General features: G+C 53.8%; 2 protein-coding genes across 10 annotated transcripts; one reads left to right on the top strand and one right to left on the bottom strand.

Annotated features, from left to right (window-relative positions):
• Positions 1 to 1,814: 1,814 nt before the first annotated feature.
• Positions 1,815 to 10,977, top strand: Rundc3a (RUN domain containing 3A). 6 transcript variants are annotated; one of them, XM_036195413.1, is made up of 11 exons: positions 1,815 to 2,191; positions 6,051 to 6,166; positions 6,511 to 6,659; positions 6,804 to 6,889; positions 7,574 to 7,663; positions 7,762 to 7,842; positions 7,994 to 8,159; positions 8,253 to 8,410; positions 9,144 to 9,281; positions 9,360 to 9,466; positions 10,424 to 10,977. In XM_036195413.1, the coding sequence occupies exons 1-11, from the start codon at positions 2,085 to 2,087 to the stop codon at positions 10,564 to 10,566; spliced, it is 1,341 nt and encodes a 446-aa protein (XP_036051306.1). In that variant the 5' UTR covers positions 1,815 to 2,084; the 3' UTR covers positions 10,567 to 10,977. The 6 variants fall into 6 exon arrangements, with proteins under 6 accessions (XP_036051306.1, XP_036051310.1, XP_036051307.1 ...); XM_036195417.1 differs by having other exon boundaries at positions 6,523 to 6,659; positions 9,821 to 10,976; XM_036195414.1 differs by having other exon boundaries at positions 1,820 to 2,191; positions 6,523 to 6,659.
• Positions 10,978 to 11,689: 712 nt separating this feature from the next.
• Positions 11,690 to 16,045, bottom strand: Slc25a39 (solute carrier family 25 member 39). 4 transcript variants are annotated; one of them, XM_036195422.1, is made up of 12 exons: positions 15,890 to 16,045; positions 14,995 to 15,094; positions 14,803 to 14,862; positions 14,642 to 14,683; positions 14,290 to 14,399; positions 13,619 to 13,686; positions 13,366 to 13,490; positions 13,022 to 13,195; positions 12,615 to 12,724; positions 12,346 to 12,427; positions 12,177 to 12,257; positions 11,690 to 12,083 (listed from the first exon to the last, which is right to left on the bottom strand). In XM_036195422.1, exons 2-12 carry the CDS (start codon positions 15,077 to 15,079, stop codon positions 11,968 to 11,970), a joined length of 1,053 nt encoding a protein of 350 aa, XP_036051315.1. In that variant the 5' UTR covers positions 15,080 to 15,094; positions 15,890 to 16,045; the 3' UTR covers positions 11,690 to 11,967. The 4 variants fall into 4 exon arrangements, with proteins under 4 accessions (XP_036051315.1, XP_036051313.1, XP_036051314.1 ...); XM_036195420.1 differs by having other exon boundaries at positions 14,290 to 14,423; XM_036195421.1 differs by lacking the exon at positions 15,890 to 16,045 and adding an exon at positions 15,783 to 15,845 and having other exon boundaries at positions 14,290 to 14,423.
• Between the last annotated feature and the right edge of the window lie 6,079 nt (positions 16,046 to 22,124).

Raw genomic sequence — 22,124 nt, forward strand, 5'->3', positions numbered from 1 at the left:
TTGAACACTTAGGTGATGAGAAGGAAGGAAACTGTTATCATATGTCAGAATAGGATAAAGAACGCACAGGCCATGATTCCTGATCTCCAGACTCAATACAGAGCTGGCATGTAGCTCAGTGGTAGAGTGCTCGTCTAGTATGAGGCCCTGAGTTCAAACCGTGGCAAAGGAAAAACACCTTACTAGAAATCTTCATTTATCAAGATGTGTGACTACGTAAAGGCAGACACAGACCAATGGGGCAGCATAGAGCTTAACTACAGACTCTTGGATATATGGCCAAATCATTTGTGCATGACAAGGTCTGTCAATGGAGGAAAAGACAGTACCTTACACTATATCCAAATTCACTTAAAATGGATCACATAGATCTACAAGCAAGCCTTTACAATTCTTTGAATAAAACAGGGCCAGGGAGTCTGGGGGTGTAGTTCAGTGGCAGAGCACTTGCCTAGCACCCACAGGCCCTGGGCTCCATCCCCAACAGAAAAACAGAAGAAGAAAAAAAAAGGCATCCAGGCATGGCAGAGACAGTAGAATCCAGGGTTCAAGATTATTCTCAGATTCATATCAAGTTCCAGTCCAGAATGGGTTACAAGAGACTGTTTCAAAATGTACAAAGGAGCTGGGCATGGTGATGCACACCTTTAATTACAGCGCTCAGGAGGCAGAGGCAGTTGGATCTCTGAGTCTAAGAAGTCTGGTCTACAAATGGAGTTCCAGGCCAGCCAGGGCTACATAGTGAGATCCTATCTCAAAACAAACCAAAAACAAAACAAAACACAAAAACATACAAAGGCAATAATTTCTAGTATTTGACACCAAAGACAGCCAACAAATGGGAAAAAAAAAAAAAAGCGCCAGGTTGGACTTCATGGACTTAATTTTTTGAGAATTAAATGACAGTATGGACAATTTTAAAAGACAACCTACAGAATGGGAGAAAATGGTGCAAATCAGATCTGATAAGGCATGGCTATTCATAATGTATAGAGAAGTCTGACACTCCACATTACAGGGGCAACCCAATCGAACAGGAGCGATGTCCAAACCCTGGAGCTGGTTTATCAGGGAGACGACCAAGGAACAGCAGGGAAGCCAGACTATGCCTTCAGTCCCGCCCAACCAAAAGCTAACCATTTTTGACCGGCCCCCCTGAGGGCTGCAGCAAAGCAGGAAGCCAAAGGGTTAACCCTTAAGTCGTCGCTGGGGTGGCTGCTGCTGAGAACCCCCCACGGAACCCAGGGTGCCTAACTGCCAGTCACCCCAGATCCCTGTCCTGAGTGGTTCCAGGTTCTGGACTCGGATGGTTTCGCTGGCTTTCCCATCCTCCACCGGCGGGGAGCCTGGCTTGCTGTCTACCGCAAACGCACGCAGCGGCCCCGCCCCCCGAGCCCTCCCCCGCTTTAATTTCTAGGTTAGCACCTAAGGCCACCTGCAGTCTCTGAAAGTGGCCCAGGTCTGGCTGAGCTGCCTGGGTTGAATGGGTGGGGGGCAGGGCGGAAAAGGGTGCAGGAGGTGAGGGTCTCCATTCTTCAGGCTACCATGGGAGATCAGAGATAGTCACCAGCGACTCCGGTTTAGAAACAAGGGGAAGAAAGCGTCAAAGCTGGGACGCCGGGCGAGGATCCCCAGCCTTGAGTGTGGGGGTTGGAGAACAGGGTCCTTCTCTACACAATCGCAGTCTCTCCGGGGGACCCCCTCCGCTCTCTCAGGAGCCTCCGTCCTTCCCCTCCCCCCAAACCCTGTGCCCTTTGCGGATTGGTCCCGGGCCGCCGGGGGGCGGGGCCCTATGGCCCTGACGTCACCGGCTGAGGGGGGGGGAGCTGGCGGCTGGGGGAGGGGGTGACGAGCCCCGGCTCAGCACCTCGGAGAGCTCCCTCCCCGGCCTTGTTTTGCTCCGGAATCGCTGCCGGGGGAGGGAGCGAAGGGGCCGGGCAGCAGGCGTCGAGGCCGAGGGATGGCAGTGAAGAGGACGAAGGGCCCCGGGGGGCAGAAGGCCCAGCCGTGATCCTGCGAGGGGGGCCGGGGCTCCGGGTGGGGTGGGGGGCAGCGGGCGGCAGCAGCAGTGGCCGCACATCTGAATGGAAGCGAGCTTTGTGCAGACCACCATGGCTCTGGGGCTGCCCTCCAAGAAAGCATCTTCCCGCAACGTGATCGTGGAGCGCAGGAACCTGATCACCGTGTGCAGGTGGGCGCCGCTGGCGGTCCGGGTGGGGTGGTTAGGGAGAAGGGTTGGGGCGGGCTGAGAAATCTAAGGGTTGAGCATGCCCACGGGGATGCTCTACAACCGCTGGAAAAAGGTCGGACAGCGAGGCTTAGAAGGAACGCGCTCACTCCCCTTCCCAGGCCCGGAACCCGGAGGCGGGCTGGTATGCCGGTCCTTATTCTTCTTGGCTAAGCCAGGCCTATGCCCGGCCTGGGGTTTGGGGGGGATGAAGAGAGTTTAATTGGCACTGCAGCTTCCTGTGAGAACCAGGAAGTGACATTGTGTGTGAGAGGGGGAGGGGGAGGATGGCTGGCTCTCTTCCTGGCAGTGGGGGCAGGGTGGGCAAAGGGGACTCAATTGGGGTTGGGGGCGGGTGTCCTCCAAGTCCCCTCTTGCCATCCCTGTCATCTTGGCCTCTTGGGTGGCCCTTTCCTAAGAGACTTTCCCATGCTGGAACCTTCGTGAAGTAAGGATGGTTGGTGTTTCTGGGCAGCTGCAGCCTGTGGCAGAATCAACCGGGCACAGCAGCAAAGCCCCTGAATCCATCCAGTGAAGGTCGAGGACACTACCCTATTGTAGGAAGCGTTCAAGGCCTAGCTGCAGAAGCCTGGGCTCCTGAGTCCAGTGCAGATTGGGAGCCCAAATCCCCAAATCTCTGAGGGTGGGGCTGTTGCAGGGCTGGGGAAATTCTCAGCTTTCTTGGACACCAGGAAGTAATCCTTCCCACTTCAACCCGGCAGTGACTCACCCTCCCTGCCCTGCTCTGAGGCCAGAAAGCTGTGCAGGCTCTCTCCCAAGCCCCCACCTGTCCTTGCCTCTCCCTCTGGGATCTCCATGCCAGCTGCCTTCTCCACCTGCAGCCTCCATGTCCACCAAATGTTTGGACTCCATGCTCCTGGATGGAGGCCTGATTGTCCTTCCTTACCAGTCCCACCTGCCTGCACGTAAACCTCAGCCCTGTTCCTCATCCCAGGAAACATGTCCACCTGATGCCAGTCTCCAGCACCCAGAGCTCCTTTGGATACCAGGGCACATACCCAGCCATGTTGTCTCTCTCTCAGAGCCTCCCTTTCCCAGCCTTTCGAAAGTGCTGTGACATCAGCCCTGTGTGAAGGTGGCTGGGATGTGTGGCGAGTGTATCGGTGACCTAGCCCAGAGCACAGTCACTGTCTCTGCCTCCATTCCCCAAATCTTGTCAGTTTGGTGTCAGAGATTTCGGCCCTTGGATCCACACAGTCCTAGGATCAAGCTATTGCTTCAGTCCTTAGCTGTGCAACCTTGTGGAAGTTTCCTAACTACTCTGAGCCTTTGGTGTTTTAGCTCTTAGACTGTACATCTTAGCTGTAAAAGCCATACCAAAGATTGGGCCGTGGTGTGCCCTATTAGATGCTAGTCAGTTCCTGGCGCACAGAAACAGTGAGCTCACGGCACTCTCCTCGTTCCTCTCTGCTCTTGGTATCTTTTTCTTGCTTGCCAGGATAGCCAGGGCTTTGAGTGTGGGGAAAGGAAGGAGAAGCACTGGGCCGAAGCTGGAGAAGCAGAGGTTTGGGTGACTTGGAGGTAGCTCAGAGTGAGGAACAAGGGATAGTTTAGGGGGTTAGGGACATGACAAGATTCTCCAAAACCGCAGGGACCCCTGCTGCCTCACCACTGTCACATGGTTCTCCTCCAGCTCCCAGAAGCTCCCTTTAGCAGGCTGCAGGCTCCCCTGGGCCCTGGCCTCCCTGTCTCCATGGTAACCCACAGCAGCTATCGCTTTTCCTAACCAGGCCCACACCATGGGGTTCCTAGAGGCTCTGACCAGCTTTCAGCTCCCCCAAGGACAGATGGCAGATGGCTGCCGTGCTGACCAAGCCCCAGGCCTCTGCTGAAGTCTGACCCAGATGACCACAAATAGATGGTGTACATCAGAAAGCCCAGATAATGGCCTGATGGCAGTCGCAGGCTCCTTCCTGGCAGGGCCAGGCTTGACTCCTGACCTGGCCTGTGCCCAGCAATCCATACATTCTCACCTTCTTCTATCCTTGTCTGGGACCTGAACCAAAGCTGACCAAGGCAAGTGCCGGTATTTCCATTTGCACCCAAGGAAAAAGGCTTTGAGTCCCACAGCTGATTCCCTCTTGCACATCCCAACACTGACCCATCTGGCCTCAGGCTCTACCCCAGGGTAAGCCCAAAGGGAGGTGATGGGGAGAGGCTTGGTTGTGCTGTTGGCTTGGGAGCCTCGGGAGCCATTGAGGCAGGCAACTGAGGGCAGAGGCTTCTTAGAGCCTCAGTACTTGTTGTATATTTGATTTTTTCTTTTTCTTTTTAAAGACAGGATCTATGTAGTTCTGGCTGTCTTGGAACTCACTGTGTAAACCAGGCTAACCTGGAACTCACAGTGATCCTCCTGCCTCTGCCTCCTGAGTACTAGGACCACAGGCATGTGCCACCATGCCTGGCTAGTGCTTTTTTTATAAAAGATGACATTTACTGGCTTGTTTACTTATTTTGTGTGTGCATGTGCCATGGTTTGAGTGTGGAAGTCAGAGGATGGAGTAAGGTCTCTCCTTCCACCATGGAGTTCCTGGGATTGAACTTGGGTCATTGTGCCTTTATCCACTAAACTAGCTTACTGGCTAAGCCTCAATAACTATAACAGCCACTAGGAAGCTGTAAGTTGGAGCAGAAAGTGCCAAGGATGGAGAATGGGACAAAGGCTTGCCTCCTCCCAAGTTACATCAGTCCATCTCCGGAGCCTTTAGCCTCCTTTACCTATAATTCGGGGAGGTGGTCATAAGAGGACCCACCTCTCAGGGCTGTGATAATGGACACGTGGGTTGATGCATATGAAATATAGTTCTGGGCACATTGTACAGCTTGGTAAACATGGGTAGAATAAAAGGACATATCCAAGTATCTCCCATATCCCTGGACACCCTGCTCCTGCTCTGTCTTAGAAACAGTAGTTATGAGATGTTAGGAACTGTGTGTCCTCTTGTTGTTCCACTCACTGCAAAGATGGCATGTGGAGACTACCGAGGAAGGATGGCAGAGGATGCTGGAGGCTTCAGCAAGGCTGGAGAGAGTAATGGAGGCTGCTTGGCTCCAGCCCCTCGGCCTCACTTGGCTTCTTTGGCTATCTTTCTCTCTGAGAAACTAGTGTCTGGGCCCCCCAAATCCCTTTCAGGGACCTTCTGCCAGAGCTCCCTCCCACCTGATGTATGTCAGACCCACACCCTGCATTCTCCTCCCACGCCCCAAGCTCTATACTGCCTAGCTCTGGGCAGCTGGTGTGTGGGTGGGCTCCTGAGAAGGGAGAGGAGGGATGTCCTGGAGCTGGACCATCCACCTGGCCATGCATGCATGCCTACATTCCATGTGCACAGTGGTAGCTCATATGCTCTGGTACAGGTGACCCCCAGCCCCAGAGAGACAGAAGCCCATTCCAACAATGCTGAAAGACTGTTTGGGAGCATTGGGTGCAAGCTGGCTTCTGACTCCTGGTTGACCCCCAGTTCACACACCTGGAAAATGCCTCTCTGAAGGGTGATAGGGACAAAGGGTCTGGGGACTGTCCCCTAGCTCTTGCAGACTCGTTTTTTCTACATATTGTTTCATCCTCTCTCATTCCTTGTCCCTGAAGCTCCCTTTCCCAGGCTCTTTTGCACCCACTCTGCCTATCAGTTTCCTGCCTGTCCCACCCCCTGTGTCTGTCATCCTCATTCCACCTAGTCTGGAATCTTCTGTGGTCACTCTGGTTTCATCTGCCCCCACATCATATTCATGCCCTTCCTGACCCCTCCTCTGCCTATTGCATCCTCTCTGACCCCCTTCCCCTCCCCTGCCCTCAACCCAGGTTCTCTGTGAAAACCTTGCTAGAGAAGTACACAGCGGAGCCCATCGATGACTCATCCGAGGAATTTGTTAATTTCGCAGCCATTTTGGAGCAGATTCTCAGTCACCGTTTTAAAGGTAGGCCATCATCACCCACCCCTTCCAGCCTCGGCCTGTGGCTCCAGCCACCACCCTGCTCTGATATCCTCTATGGATTTCTAAACCCCATCCCTGGCCCAGGACTCCCTTCTGGGCTGTACATAGAAACAAACACACAGTACCAGGAGACTGGGAAAAGGGTCATCTGCCCACAACTCCATCACTGGGCATGCAGCTCTCTCTGTTGGCAAGCCTGCTGCTTATGCTGGGGGAGGCAGTACATGTGTGTGTGGTGGCTCATGCTTATACATGTGAGTGCTTTATGACATGGACCCTTTCCAAACTCCCTGGTCTTGCTGAGTCCCCTCCCTGCCCTGGCTCAGCTTGTGCCCCAGCAGGTCCAGTGAGCTGGTTCAGCTCAGATGGGCAACGGGGCTTCTGGGACTATATCAGACTGGCCTGCAGCAAAGTGCCCAACAACTGTGTGAGCAGTATTGAGAACATGGAGAATATCAGTACAGCTCGAGCCAAGGTGAGGGGCCACAGCAGGTGTCAACACAACTGACCCCTGCTTTGTCTTTACTTACCCCTTGCCCACAGCACGGGAAGGGTGACCATACCTGATGTTGCACATATAGGTCCCTCTGGGACAACTAAAGGTGATCGTGCTTCCTAGGGCCGGGCATGGATCCGGGTGGCTCTCATGGAGAAGCGTATGTCAGAATACATCACCACAGCTCTTCGGGACAACCGAACTACCAGGTCAGACCTCTCAGACAGCAAGCAGCATGCACGTTCATTGCCTACGCATTAAGTCCCCACAGCAACCTTCAATACCTGGACTACAAGTCCCAGTATGCACATGGTAACAGGACTGCAGAGGACTCAGCCTTGTACCATTTTACTTGGCCTTGTGCCATGACCTACAACACCCAGCCCTGAGAGCTCCGCAAAGGCAGAGTTCCGATTTGTGGCAGAGCTCCAGTGCTTGGCCTGGGGGTTTGCCAAGAAGGTGGGTCCTGAGGGTCAGAGGTCACATGCCATTGTGGGGGTGGGAAGCTATTGAGGTTGGGGGGGTCCCCCCAACCTGATTTTTTTTTTAACTACATTCTATCCCTAGTCTTCACATTTCTGAGTTGTCTTTTGAGGATCTACTGCGTGTATGACAAACACTAACAACTAGGACTTGCTTCCTGATTTAAAGGATTGGGGTGACCCGGTGTTTGATAGGGGCTGCTTAGCTTAGAGAACGGAAGAGTGTCTGTTGTCAGGACCGTGCCTTGTGATGGGGTTGGGGGAGTGGGGTAGGCGCTAGTTCCAAGGAGAGTCGAAGAAGACAGTCTGGTGAGCAGAAACTTCCTCCTGGAAAGTTTATAGTAAGTAAGCCAAGCAGAGAAGTCCTGGGTGTGGGACCCCTTGGGAGTCCCTGCTCTCCTCTCCTTACAGAAGGTTCTATGACTCCGGGGCCATCATGCTGCGGGAGGAAGCCACTGTCCTCACCGGGATGCTGATCGGGCTGAGCGCCATCGACTTCAGGTGGGGTCTGCATGGCGGTGGTGAAGGGGACTTTCTCCCCCACAACTGTCCAACGCCCCTCATTCCCTCCCCCCACCCCTGTGGCTCTTCTGCCCCAGCTTCTGTCTAAAGGGTGAAGTTCTGGACGGGAAGACGCCTGTGGTCATCGATTACACGCCCTACCTAAAATTCACCCAGAGGTGAGCAGCCCCGTTATTGCGGTGGGTGAGGAGATGGGCACCGGAAGGGCGCCGAGTGTCATCCTGGTGTCACTGCCCAAGGGTCGGAGTTGGGGTGCTAGTGGGGCGAGGCGGGGCGGAGCCGGCCCCACCCACTGCTCCCGCTCCTAAGCTACGACTACCTGACGGATGAGGAGGAGCGCCATAGTGCGGAGAGCAGCACCAGCGAGGACAACTCGCCTGAGCACCCCTATCTGCCTCTCGTCACCGACGAGGACAGTTGGTACAACAAGTGGCACAAGATGGAACAGAAGTTTCGCATTGTCTATGCACAGAAGGTGAGCGGGGCGAGGCTCGGGAGCTGGATGTGGTGTGGGCAGGGTCTAGGCTGGGACCCCCTTGCAAGTCCAGGCTGAGCTGGCGCCCCGCAGGGATACCTGGAGGAGCTGGTGCGTCTGCGCGAGTCGCAGCTGAAGGACCTGGAGGCGGAGAATCGGCGGCTGCAGCTGCAGCTGGAAGAGGCTGCAGCGCAGAATCAGCGTGAGAAGCGGGAGCTGGAAGGCGTGATCCTGGAGCTGCAAGAGCAGCTGTGAGCGCGCCTCCTGCCCTGACCCGCCCTGTGAATCCTAAAATGACTCCATTGGATGGCATCACTTTCCTGACACCAACATCCAATTTGCATCAGCCCACCCATCCCATCCTCTCTCCCCCAAGATCCTGTGGTTGCCAAACATTACTCCTAACATTAAGATCCGGCAGCCTCCAAGAGCCTCACCTCAGCTAGACACCAGCCACTGCTGTGGGGACCACATTTCTCACAGGACCTCAGCAGCCTTCAGCTTTATTGTGCCATCCCCACTGTTCAGACCTCTGATCTGCATGACCCACTGACCCCACAGCCTAGAACATTTCTTCCCTAACCCTGTCCCAGCTAGCTAGCACAAATCCTACCCCGTCGAGCACCCACCCTCTCCACTTTGCTCACACATCATCCCAACTGACTCCTAAACTCCAACTCCCAACAGGGGCGCACCAGTCCTGGCCACCTCTGCCCCCAGCCCCCCCCCCCGTACCCCTCTCCAGGATCTAACACTGCCTCCCTGGCCCCTTTTAGAAATATGGCCTCATTACGTAGCAGGTCTGAGACTTGTGTTCCTTCTGCATCTACCTCCTAGAACTGGAATCCCACATGTGTGCCATCACCCCCGAGCTACACATATCCCCATTTTTACCACTCAGGTTCCCTTTCTGAGCCCCAGCCCCTACCTTTGCTGAGTCTGGCTTCCCTTTTCCAGCCAGGCCTGACCCCCCTCCCCTCCCAGGACAGGTCTGATCCCCGGTGACCATGCCCCCCTGGCCCAGGGTTCCAAGGAGTTCACCACACCCATGGTCAACCAATGGCCCTCCCTGAGCACACTGAATAGGCCTGAGGGTGCCGGCAACTCCAAGCTATATCGGAGGTAAGCCCCAAACCCCACTCCCAGGAAGCAAGGCCTGGAGTTCCAGGCCATCGTCTGCACTTCTCTGTTCTGCCCTAGACACAGCTTCATGAGCACCGAGCCGCTGTCTGCAGAGGCCAGCCTGAGCTCAGATTCCCAGCGCCTGGGAGAGGGCAAGCGGGACGAGGAACCCTGGGGCCCCATTGGTGAGCGCACCCCCCACACCCACACTCGGTATACTTCTGGGGGTCTGAAGTGAGGCCACGGCTGAACCCTTCTCTCAGCCTTTCTTTCCTATACTCCCAGCACCAATGAGGGAGCTTGGTTTGGGGATTCAGAGAGCTAGTGTAAACTTACACTTCTCCTCTACATGTGAGCTTGGTCTCTTCACTCTGCTGACCCATATTCCCATCTATAAAATAGGGATATTGGTAAAAAGAACTCCCAGTGCTCATGTATGGAGGGCTCATACTCCAGAGATTCCTCAGCCTAGTTTGCTTTACCACATGCACACTCAACTGCTTGCCTGACCAATGTTTCCCCTTTTCTTTGGCTGCCAGGAAGCTCAGAACCAAATTAGTGGCTCCCTCCGAGTGAATGCCCAGGATTCAACGCATGCATTTTGTGTTGACCTCACCCCTGGCTCCACCTTGTTCTTCCTTTTCTAGTTTTCCCAGTGCCTGGACTTCCTGTCTTTCTTTCTTTAAATATATAGATCTATAACTACACTGTATCAGGTAACTGGATTTTGAGACACAGCAGGCTTTGGACATGTAATCCACCACACTGTGTTTGTGACTGTGTGTGTGTGTGTATCTCCCCAATCAGACTGTGAGCTCCGAGAGGGCAGGGACCACGTCTTGTCCATTCTCTGTATTCCCAGAAGTGTGAACCAGAGCAAATGCTTACTGTGTGCTTAATAAATGGACAAAGAGGCTGAAGGTCAGGGGGAGACAGAGATATAAACTGATGTTTACAACACAGTGGCCCAAGCCCCAGGCAAGGCATGCTGAATCAGGGTTTAATTAAAAATGGCAGATGCTCCAGAAGAGGCCAAGAGTCTCCTGGGGGGTGACCTGAGAACTGCAGTAGCCCATCCAAGAATCCCCCTGACCCCCACACACAGTCTGGTTGGTCCAGCCTCACCCACCCTCTCTCCCCAGGGAAGGACCCCACGCCCTCCATGCTGGGCCTCTGCGGCTCCCTGGCCTCCATCCCCAGCTGCAAGTCCCTGGCGAGCTTCAAATCCAACGAATGCCTGGTGAGCGACAGCCCTGAGGGCAGTCCAGCGCTTAGCCCGAGCTGAGGAACAGCGTGGGCAATGCCAGCCCCATCTACTAGGGGCCATGGACAACTGCCACCGTTGAGTCCCCCACCCAGGCAACCCTTCAAGAATGCTGCCCACCTAGCCAAGGGTCTCTAGGGAAAGACAAGCCAGTCTCTTCCTGCTTCAGGCCGGCTGAGGAGGAGGCATCAGGAGTTGCCCTGGGGAGTGGTGGGGCCAGGGGGGAGAGGTACCCAGGCCACAGGCGGTCAGTCCCCTGGGGAAGCCTGCTTGGTTCCCTCTGCTCATCTTCCACACCTGCCTCAGGAGCAGGTGTCCAGTCCTGGAACTCCTGCTACCCTGCCTCTGGTCTTTCCCTGTATATCCCTGAAGTCACCCTTCCTTGGTTCCTATGTAGGGAGAGATTAGGCAAATAAAAACCAGAGGACTGAGGTGGCTTCATCTGTTGGCGAGTGGGGCAGGGCTCCATAACAGGGTCTCTTAACTAGCATGTGCCCTGAGGGAGGGAGTACATGGGGTCATAAGGGGGGGGGGGGCTCCTGTAGATCTGTAGTGCTCTCTGGCTCTGACCCTTCTTATACTTCTTCAAGCCCTGGCAGAGCCCCGAGGGTGTGCTTTGGTGGGGCATTTCCCTACCACAGGCCTGTGCAACTCCACTGTGGCCCAAAGTTTCAGGCCCATCCATTGTGCCAGTGCCACCTTGGCATGCACTGGGGAGATGGCTTCTTGCTCTCACCCCACCCTAACACAGGGGCCTAGCATGGAAGGACCTCACCACCACATCGGCAACCTTTCACCCTCATCCTACCTGTCTGGGTACCCTATAAGGTGGGAAGCTTTAAAGACAGTCTCTGGCTGGCCTGGACCCACTATAGACAGGCAGGCTTCAGAGTCAGAGATCCACCTGCCTCAACACTCTAGTGCTGGGACTAAAGGTGTGTGCCACCATGCCCAAAGTGTCAGGTTTTTTTTTTTTTTTTTTTTCTCCCTTTTTTTTTTTTCTAGACAGAATCTAGCTTTGCAGTCCTGGTTGACCTGGTACTTAAGATATCCTCCTGCCTCAGGCTCCCAAGTGCTGGAATAACAAGTGTAGGTAACCAACTGGGGACCCCCAAATGCACACACATACCCCGAGACACCGCAGTCACAGCAGTGCACAGAAGGTCATCATCTTTAGACGGGGAATAAACAGGGCTGCCTGGCCCGAGATCCTGATTCCTCGGGGCCAAGCTACAACAAGCATCAAGGGGATACAAAGAAAGGGGCGGCTGTCAGATTTGGTCTTGAACTTGGAGGTGGGCCAGTGGTGGTGGGAACAGCAGGAACCCGTGTGTGAGGGTAGCCTGGACGTCTGGGTGGGAGGAAGGCACTTGGCTCAGTCTCCTGTCCCGACCCGCGCAAGAGCTGGTGGTTCCTTGCCTTTCAGTGGTCCAGAGGCTGTTCCTGGTTGAGCCTCTGGAAGAAGCTTTTGCCAAACTCATAAGTGCTGATCATGATTGCACAAGAGGGAGCAGCCTTGATGATCCTTGGAAGGAAACCTGTGTGGGAGGTCAGGCTTCGGTCAAGGGTCCAGGTCCTTCATACATATGACACGGATAAACACAGTACATGTGCACACAGCAGGCACCCACCTGCAAAGAGTCCCCTGGTGCCCGATTCGGCCTGGATTCTCCGAAGCAGGAGCCAAGTGGAATCAACTCTTGGGGGCTTCACTGCAAATTCAAGGCCCGGCTCAGTAGGACCCAGTTTGGGCCCCTGCCTGCCCCCCCCCCCCCCCCGCCTTGACTAGCCCCAGCTCACCTCTCACAGCCTCCACTGTCCCCAGCGCGATCTGTCGCTGTGTCTTCACCACATCAAAGGGCAGAGTGAGAGTGGCAGCCACCTGGTGGGGTGGGGACAGGGCTCGCTCGGCTCCTCCGTTCCCAGGCCCCCCCAAGAGTGGCTGAGGAAAGCAAGCGGGCTCCCAAGCCGGCACTGCTCTGTAGGGACCTTCTGGGCATCTCTGCTAACTCCCACTCAGGGTCCTGTAGGACACCTTTGGTGGCCTCACCCCCAACCCATCAACTCACCATTCCTGAGATGCCACCAGCCACGAAGCTGACGCCCACAGACGTCTGGTCTTTCGGTCTCAGCCCGTTCAGCCATCCCTTTGCTAGCTCATAGTTGAACCAGTACAGAGCTTGGGAAGCAGATACACTCATTAAGGGGGGGAGCCAGAGAGTGGGCTCTAGACTTCTCTTCTCCCACCTGAGCCAGACCACCCCTGGTGCAGGTTTGCCTGCTCTGCACCTCAGCAAACACCCCACCCCACCCCACCCTCCACCCCCGCCAAGTCCACATCACAAATCAGGAACCCAAGGCTCAGAAAAGTGATGTGGGTTCATGGCCATTAGTAACAAGGGAGGGACTTCGCTGCAGAGCCCTTGAACACTATCTAAGGGCTCTCTTACCCTACACCCTGAACCCAAGTGCCTACCTGAGAAGGGCACATCTCGAAGGGCAGTGGGACCCCAGCCCAGCCACAGTGAGCGCCAGCCCCCCTGAACCACTGCAGCTTGAACACAGGCAGCTAGCTCCCGGTAGGACACATGCTGAGCCTGCAGCTTGGTCCGCACAAGCTCCAAGGGGCTGATCACCGTCACGGTGCCCACTACGGATGGTAAGATAGTGGACAGTCAGGCCACAGACGCCAGGCATCAAAACCCAGCTCTTGCCCCAGGGTCTGAGGGTTTAGTATATCTCTCCACCCCCCAGGCTGGCAGAGGCTGGTGCTGGGACCCAGGAGGGACAGAGACGATCAAGGGCCAGGGCTGTGCTCACTGCGGGCGAGGGCACCAGCCACCATGGGTGCACAGAGGTCAGAGGTCAAGGATTGAGTACATAGGAAGGCCTTGAGCTGGTCATAGGCAGTGAAGTAGACAGCAGTAGCTGGTACAGTCATCACCCTAGGAGCATGAAGAGGGACCAGGAAAATCACCGAAGGGCTCCCCAACCTTTCAAACACTCCCTCCCTCACCCAGCCAAGAGGAGTCAAGGGAAGGAAATACCCCAAAGACTGGGGGGGGGTACTCACAAGGTGGCCGGGAGGCCGCTCCACAGGGTCCTAGTGCCCTCATGCCTCACAATCTTCACAAAGGCATCCTGACCAAGCCAGCACCAGCCCAGGGAAAGAAGAAGGCATGAGCAAGTCTGTGACAGACTATCTGATGCAGGGCCTGGCTGGATGCCCTCAGCCTCTGCCCATAGTCCTGAGTCCCTGGTAAGAGCTAGTTAGGCCCTCAGGCTTCCACACATGCAGCTCCCCATCTGGTTCTAGGTGGACTCCTAGTCACCCTTTAAAGCCTCAAGGAGGGGCCGGAGGGTGGTGGCACACGCCTTTAATCCCAGCACTTGGGAGGCAGAGACAAGTGAATCTCTGTGAGTTCAAGGCCAGCCTGGTCTACAAAAGTGAGTTCCAGGAGAGGCTCCAAAAGCTACAGAGAAACCTTGTCTCAAAAAAACAAACAAACAAAAAACAACCCTTAAGGAGGCTAGGGTGGCTCTTCAGTAGCAGAGTGCCAGACCAGCATGTATTAAGATATTATGGTTATTGTTTTGATTATCAGCATCAGGACCAAAAATCCTTCTGAACGAATCCCAGGCTAGCCCTCCCTACACTGAACAGTCTACCACTTTCCTGCTCTGAATTCCTCATACCTGCAGCCTAACCAAACTGAGTCCCTCAGGTACACGGCTGCTTCTTACCAAGGTGCCAGTGAATCGGGTAGGATCCTGAAACCAGGTGGCACAGCGAGTACCATTTGGGCACAGGTACAGCGGCTCCAGGACACCATTGCAGTAGAGGAGACACTTCCCTGGGGATTGCAGAGTGGAGGGCGCTGGAGGAAGGGGGTGGACATTAGGATGGCAGGGCCTGGGACCTTGCTGGGCGATACCACTGGGCCACTATGTGGATACCCCTGTGTAGGACACAGGCTGGCTAATGTGACCTAGAAGTATATGCTAGTCTATGACCATGGGCACCCCAGGTACTCTAGGGACACTGGGACACTTCTTTCGTGGGCCATTCCGGGCTCCTGTGGCTTGGGGCACTCACATTTGGTGTAGGAGAGACTCCAGAATCTGGAAGGTGTCAACTCTGAAACACAAGTCATCCATGGTGATCAGGACTGCCCCCCATACTGAGATCCCATCTCTAGGAGATCCATATTTTGTCAGGCAGCCCCGCTCAATCTGACTCCAGGTTCAGGTACTCACCGCTGGCTACTGAGGGCCTCTGAGACTGAAGGCGGACCTTCACCACATCCAGGGGAGTCACTGGGGAAGGAGGCAGATCTGAAGGCTCCTTCAGCACCTCACTCTCCCTCTTCTTTATCAGACCCAAACTGCCTCCAACCTCTAGCCCACATCAACCCCCACCTGCCCACATCCCATCTCCCTAGGTCTTACTGAAGAGGGAGGTGACCACAGCCCCAGCTCCCGAGGCCACCATTTGTTGAAGGGGGCTAATGCCCCCAGGATCCTGATCATCCATCTTGGAGTTTCAATCCTAAAAAACAAACTGCAGTCAAATAGGGCTTACCCTCTGACAAGAACGGCCTGGGGAGAGGCAAACAAGAGGTAAGAAACGGCCTGGGGAGAGGCAGACATGAGGTAAGGCACGTTGGGATTTCACCAGCAGGGAATTCAGGGCACATATAGGGCTTGCCTCCACAACCTTTGAAATTGTTGTAAACGTCTTCACTTTGTCAAAGGGGAAACTAAGGCTCCAGAGATGCGGTGACCTTCAAGGTTACGTCATTAGTTTGTTAAGAAGCTAGAACAGCCGTTGGCCAATGGCAGAGCCGGCCAAAGCCATTTCCTCAGCCACATGCTTACCATGCACCTCTGGACTTCAGAGGCCAAAAGATCGAAACACCTGAGCCTTGCCCCTCCACCCAACCTCTGGGCGGGCACAGGAGCGCCCTGGGCAGGAGAGGTGGAGTAGAGGTGGAGTTGGGCATCAAGAGAAACGAGTAAACAAATCTGGTGATAGAGAGGAAGGTCCATCTTCCCTCTCGAGATTGCTGGCCCTCCCCCACACGGCCAGCCCCGGCCAGACCGGCCAGGCCGGGAGGCCTGGATGGAGGCCATTCTCTGCCTCCTCTCTCCCTTAAATACAAGCCGCGGGCTCAACCGAGACGGAAGCAGAGACCCGGTAACAAACCCTCTCTCCGAGATTCGACCGCACTCCATACCCAGGCCCAGCCAAAGGGGCGCCTGGCGAGGCCCACCCCTTCCCCCAGCCTCGGCTAGGGTTCCCCGGGGACCCTCGGAGAACCCACTCCAGTTCCGGCCCGCCCACCTGGCTCTGAGCCGGTGCTTGCGCCGCGCCGCGCCAGGGGCCTGGCGGGGCCATAGCGGCTCCGCGGCCGGTGCAGGGTCCGCGCGCACCCGCTCCGCACAGCGGCCGCCGAGGAGAGCGGTGGAGCCGGCCCCGCCCCCAGCAGGGCGAAGCCCCGCCCCGCGGGCCGACTGGCTGCGCGCGCGGAGTGCGGCGGGGCCCGCCCCCTCCCACCCGAGTCCCGCCCTTGCGCCGCGACCCCGTGGGCGGGTCCCCGCGGCCCAGCGCTCCACGCAGCCAGGAGGTCAAGGTCGCCGATGGCACGGAGCGTGCATCTGGCTGCAGAAGCTCTCTGTACCCCGCCCGCGGCCCCGCAGGATTCCCCGCCCGGGGAGTCCGGACCTGCGATCGTTGGGACTTTTCCAGGTCGCGTGGGTATTGCCGCTCCGCGACCTTTAAAAGGCAGCGGCCGCGAGGGTCGGTTCTTCAAGGTCATCAGAGCATGGAGCCGCGATGGCAGACGTTCGCCCACTGAGCTCCCTAGCGCGAGTTGACAGTTTATGGCGAGTGTGTTGGCAGGAATTACCATCCTTTTCATTTGTGGATGATGAAACGAGGTTGCAACCCCAGAACGCTTTATAAGGGGCAAGGCAGCCGTGTTAGCTGAACGTGGGGCCTGAGCAAGTTTACAGGACCGCTTTGGGACTCTGCGCTCCGGGGACTCCCAGTGAGAGCGTGGAACAGGGAAGAAAACTAGCGTTTCGAGACTGGCCTCAAACTGTTAAGGCCTTTAAAGCTCAAAACTTTTTTCTGGGAGACGATCGATGTAACCTTGGCTGGCCTAGAGCTCCCATTGTAGGCCAGGATGGCCTTCACCAAAACTTTTCGTAGTAGGTTGTTGGTGGCATAGGCGCCCCCACTTTAGAGGCTATAAAACACTCAAAGTTAAGAGCCTCCGCCTTCCAGGGTTCTGGGTGGGCTTGCATGCAGCGGTGCTTCCGCACCAGCTCAGCACCTGACACCCCCGCCGCCCGCCTCGCCTCTAAGACTTTCACAGCGGCGCGGTGCTCCGTCTAACGAACGGGAACACGCGGTCTGAGCCTGCACCTTTAAGAAGAAGGGGCGGCGGCTTCACGTCACCACCTTCTCCGCCCCCCAGGCTCCAACTGGTGGCGCACGGCGCTGGAGCCGCCCAGCCAGCCCGGCTAGCACGTGGATTCCAAGTGGCCAACCATAACTTTTCCCTGAGAAAACCTTGGCGGCTTTTCCGTAGCGCGGAACCTCCAGGTTTGGGGGCGGAGTGAGAGCTAGCGGGTAGTTAGGAAAGCAGCCAATGATCAAAAGGCCCCGGTAATGGGTTGGCGGAGAGGCTGAGGCGGGAGGAGCCACCGGTTAAGGGTCGAGCATAGCCTGAGCCCTATAGTAGACCTTGCCTTGCCCCTCCCATTCACTCCTAACGCCACACCTGGTTTAAAAGTGACTCAAAAATCATTTCATAAACTGTCAGTTAAGCTGGGAACTCAGCACCCCCGCTAAAGTCCTTTCAGCCTCAAAGTTAATGGTTTACCAAGCTGCAGAGTGGAGAGATTTATTTTGCTATTCTGTTAAGAAGAAAACCGAAGGCCTTGTGTGTAATTTCCCTCTCTCTGTCTCTGTCTCTGTCTCTCTTTCATTCTTGTGTGTGTGTGTGTGTGTGTAGCGTTGCGCCTTTCTTGGAACTCACTCTGTAGCCTAGGTTGGCCTCAAACTCACAGAGATCAGCCTCTGCCTCCCAAGTGCTGGGATAAAAGGCCTGTGCCACCACCACCCGTCACTCTTGTTTTTTATTTGGGGCATTCTGTTTTGATTTCTGGGGTTTGAAACAGGGTCTTTATGTAGCCCAGGTTAACCCCAAACTCCATGTTTAGGGAAGGATGACCTTGAACTGATCCTCCTGCCTTCCAAATGCCAGGATTACAGGCATGAGTGACGACAGACCAGCAGTAGTTAATTCTTCCCATGCTCCCAAGTTTACAACTAAGAAGAGTCCCCTGAAGTCATTCAAAAGGTCCTGCTCTCCATGTGCTCACTCTGTCCCAGTAACACCACTCACTCACACCTCAAGTTCCTGGCTTGTACTGCCCGAGGCCGTCTGCAGCCTGGAGAGGTTGTGTGTGTGTGGGGGGGGGGGCTCTTGAGGCATCGGATTCTCTTCCATAAGGTTGGCAAGGTGAGACAAGGACCTTAGAAACACCCAAGCCCTGGTTTGACATGCTGGCTTGAACTGCAAGCCCGAAGGCCTGAGGATGCAGTGGCTACTGATCTGCCTGAGTGAGCCCACTGTGGGGCTCTAGTGGGGCCCTGAGGCAGCACATGGCCATCACCCAGGGGGAAAGGCCTGAACACCCTTTGCACTGAGGGGACTGAGAAAAGCAGCCACAGATGGGTTGTAAAAACTGGTGTTGAGTCCTGCCTAGCTAGGAGCCCCGAAAAAGCGCTTGGACCCCTCCAGATTGCATCTGCAAGACCTATGGAGACTTTTTTGTTTTGTTTTGTTTTGTTTTGTTTTTTAAGACAGGGTTTCTCTGTGTAGTTTTGTGCCTTTCCTGGAACTCACTTTGGAGACTAGGCTGGCCTCGAACTCACAGAGATCCTCCTGGCTCTGCCTCCCGAGTGCTGGGATTAAAGGCATGGGCCACCACCATCCAGCCCATGGAGACTTTTATGAATGGAGACAGTCTTGGGAGTCCAGTGTGGAGACCCCAGCAGAACCTCTGTTTAAGGCCAACATTGTCACTGTCTAGAGGGACCTTCCGGAGGCAAAGTGCCAGATCTTCCGGCCAGCCTCTGAATTCTGCCCTGGGGAGGACTACATGTAACATGTGACCAGAGGACTCTAAGAGAAGGAAGGGGTGGCAGAGCCGTAGAGAAATGGAGAAAAGTGGGCCAGCATTGTGTGATGCCTTATGATGTGGAGAATAGCAGACTTGACCATTTATTTATTTCTTTATTTTCGGTGGCTTTTGTTTTGTTTTATTTTTTTTTGTTGTTCTCTTTTTAAAAAATGCATGTATTAATTTATTTTACATCCCGGCTGCAGCCACCCCCCACCTCCCACCCCCCACCAGTCACCCTCTCCCTAGTTTTCTTGGTTTGGTTTTTCAAGACAGAGTTTCTCTGTGTAGCTCTGACTGTTCTGGAACTCGATTTGTAAGACCAAGCTGGCCTTGAACTCACAAAGATCCACCTGCCTCTGCCTCCTGAGTGCTGGGAGTAAAGGCATGCCACATGACTGCCTGGCTATTTTTTTCTTTTTTTATTTTGAGAGAAAGAGGAGGGATCTTACTCTGTAGTCCAGGCTAATCTAGAAGTCACTATGTAGACCAGGCTGGCCTTGAACTCTCAGAGATCCATCTGCTTCTGCCTCCTGAGTACTGAAACTAAAGGTGTACACCACTATGCCCCACCCTCAAGAATGGTTTTGTTTTGAATTTTAAGCACACACCTTTAGTCCCAGCACTTGGGAGGCAGAGGCAGGTGGATCTCTGTGAGTTTGAGGCCAGCCTAGTCCACAAAGTGAGTTTCAGGACAGGCTCCAAACCTACACAGAGAAACCCTGTCTCGAAAAACAAAACAAAACAAAACAAAACAAAACGAAAACAACTAAAAAACTATAGCTCTATGGGCGCTATGGACTTGTTACTCAAAAGACCCTGGGTTCAGTCTTCAGCACTACTAAACAAAGAAGGAAAAAAATGTAATTATCCAGCTTTATCTCTGCTGGCAACAGGCTTTCCTGGCTATCTCCTCTCCTACTTGGCAGCCTGAGTAGCTGTGCTGGGTGTGACTGAATCCTCAGTACTTCATTTGAGAGATCCCAAGTGTGGCCTGCAGAGGCATGGACCCCAGGAGGGTCCTGAAGACCTTCCATAACTAGCCCCCATTCTGGCTTCCAGAGTACCAACTGCTAGAGCGAATTTAGAAGTGTCTGTTTTGCGAGGCCATTTAAGGACATATAATAGTTGTCAATATTCTAACGGCCTAAACCCTGACCCAGCCTGGACTCTTCCAAGAATTCCTTCTAGCCAACTGATATCACAAGAACCAAATGATAGAGTCCGTTTTCTTCATCGATGCCTTGTTTGCAACAGCCCAAAATTATGTTAGAGAACTAAGTGCATGATGTCCTCATGATCAACCTCACACACCACGAAAGGCAGAGATCTGTATCCTAATGTAAAACAATCTCAAAGGAAGATGTTTGGGGCTCAGTAGGAGGGTGCTTGCCTAGCTCACCAGAGGTCCCAGGTTCCATCCCCAGCATCAAAACCAGAAAGTTGAACTGCAGGTTACTGGACACTTGCACTTAGCAGGAACGACACTGCCCCCTAGGGGACACTTTTAAAATATATGAAGCTAGTGAGGCCACTTTGGATAACCAAAAAAAAAAAAGAAAGTTTTAAACTGTCCTGTAGTCTGCAGAACAGTCTGACACAAAATGAAATTTAAACAAACAAACAAAAAAAAAAACCCCACATCTCTAAATTTCCCCCTTTTTAGGCAATCACATGCATGAGAAACTTGTTCATAATTACAGACCTAGATGACAACTTTCTCCAACTTTTTTGGTGTGTGTGATGTATGTGTGTGTGTGTGGAGGCCAGGGGTCAACCAAGGATATCATTCCTCAAGACAGTCTACTTTAGTTTTTGAGATGGGGCATTTCACTAATGTGGAGCTTGACAAAGTAGTCTAGACTAACTATCCAGTGACACCAAGGGCTGCCTGCCTCCATTTCCCACACCCTGAGATAAATGCACGTCATAATGCTCAGCTTTGTACATGGGCCCTGGGCGTCAAACTGGATATCTCATTGCAAAGCAAGTACTTTATCAAATGAGCTATCTCCCCAGCCCTACTCAGATCTTTTTTATTTTTTTTAATGTATATTTTGTCTGCATGGATGTGTGTGCACTACATGTATTCCTGGTGCCCACAAAGGTCAGAAGAGGGCTTCTGATTCTCCTGGGACTGGAGTTACAGACAGTTGTGAGCCATCATGTGGATGCTGGGAATCAAACCCCGGTCCTCTGCAAGAGCAACAAGTGTTTTTCACTACTGATACAACATCCTAGTACCCCCCCATCTTTAATATTTTTCTCTAGTGTTGGAGAGCTGATTCACTGGCTGCTCTTCCAGAGGACCAGGATTTGATTCCTAGCACCCATATTGCAGCTTACAACATCTGTAACTTCAGTCCCAGGAGATCCGACACCCTCTTTTGACCTCCATGGGCAATGCACACCTGTGGTGCAAAGGCAAAACACCCCTACACATAAATAAAATAAATATTTTTAATTTTAATAACAATTTTTGCAAATCATTGCATTTCCCAGGAATAAAATCACTATGGATCCTAAGAAAACCGTGGTTTATCTTTCTCCTTTATATTACAGCTTGAACTTTACCCTGGTTTCTTAAGTGTTGTGTGTAGGAAGACCATAGGACCTACGTATGACTTTCTTGAGTGCCCAGAACTTGCTATCTAGCTGAGGCTGGCCTTGAACTCTGGATCCTCTTCTTCCTCTCTGCCTGAGTTCTGGGATGGTAGGCTTGTGCTACACCATGCCCAGCAGTTCACTGCTGAATGCTGAAGGAGAGCTAAGGAACAGGGGTTACCAAAAGCAGGCTTTGGAGACTGTTGCACACAATCCCCACTGCCTCTGGGAACTGCAAGTCCAGTTTAGAGTGGTGTGTCACCCTGAGATCCTATCATGTGTTTAGCAGTTCCTTCCCCAAGGGCATTCTGCTATCATAAACAAGACCTCTTGAGTAAGGCTGGGGAGGGAGTGTGTAAATGACCCACCAGATCGCCATGGGCCAAGAAACAGGAACAATAACTGTCCCTACCACAGAGGTAAGGCTATTGTGATGGAAATCACAGTGAGTGTTAGCAGGGCATATTTGTTGTTCTGGTTGGTTAGGCTTTGAGGTTTTGGTTTTATCCTTTGCCTAGGCTGGCCTCTGTGTAACTAACTGATTTTGAACTCCTAATTCTCTTGCCTCTACCCCCCAAATGCCAGGATTACAGGTGTGCACCACCACTCCTGATTTATGAGGTGCTGGGGATCGAACCTGGGTTTCCTATATGCTAGGCAAGTACTTTACTAATGGAGCCACAGCCTTAGCTGGTTTTTTGTTTGTTTATAGAGACAGAGCCTTGCTATGTAGACTAGCCTTCACTCCTCCTGTGTCTGCCTCCCACATGCTGGGATTT

This window comes from Onychomys torridus, chromosome 8 (genome assembly GCF_903995425.1).
Source record: "Onychomys torridus chromosome 8, mOncTor1.1, whole genome shotgun sequence".
NCBI lineage: Eukaryota > Metazoa > Chordata > Mammalia > Rodentia > Cricetidae > Onychomys > Onychomys torridus.

What these genes read in the sequence shown, in the direction of transcription:
- Rundc3a (XM_036195413.1), top strand. Translation starts at nt 2,085, where the DNA reads ATGGAAGCGAGCTTTGTGCAGACCACCATGGCTCTGGGGCTGCCCTCC. An exon ending in TCTCAGTCACCGTTTTAAAG is followed by an intron (nt 6,167 to 6,510) that starts GTAGGCCATCAT and finishes GCCCTGGCTCAG; the next exon opens with CTTGTGCCCCAGCAGGTCCA. An exon ending in AACTCCAAGCTATATCGGAG is followed by an intron (nt 9,282 to 9,359) that starts GTAAGCCCCAAA and finishes GTTCTGCCCTAG; the next exon opens with ACACAGCTTCATGAGCACCG.
- Slc25a39 (XM_036195420.1), bottom strand. Translation starts at nt 15,079, where the DNA reads ATGGATGATCAGGATCCTGGGGGCATTAGCCCCCTTCAACAAATGGTG. An exon ending in CCCGATTCACTGGCACCTTG is followed by an intron (nt 13,687 to 14,289) that starts GTAAGAAGCAGC and finishes TGGCTTGGTCAG; the next exon opens with GATGCCTTTGTGAAGATTGT. An exon ending in GACAGTGGAGGCTGTGAGAG is followed by an intron (nt 12,258 to 12,345) that starts GTGAGCTGGGGC and finishes TTGAATTTGCAG; the next exon opens with TGAAGCCCCCAAGAGTTGAT.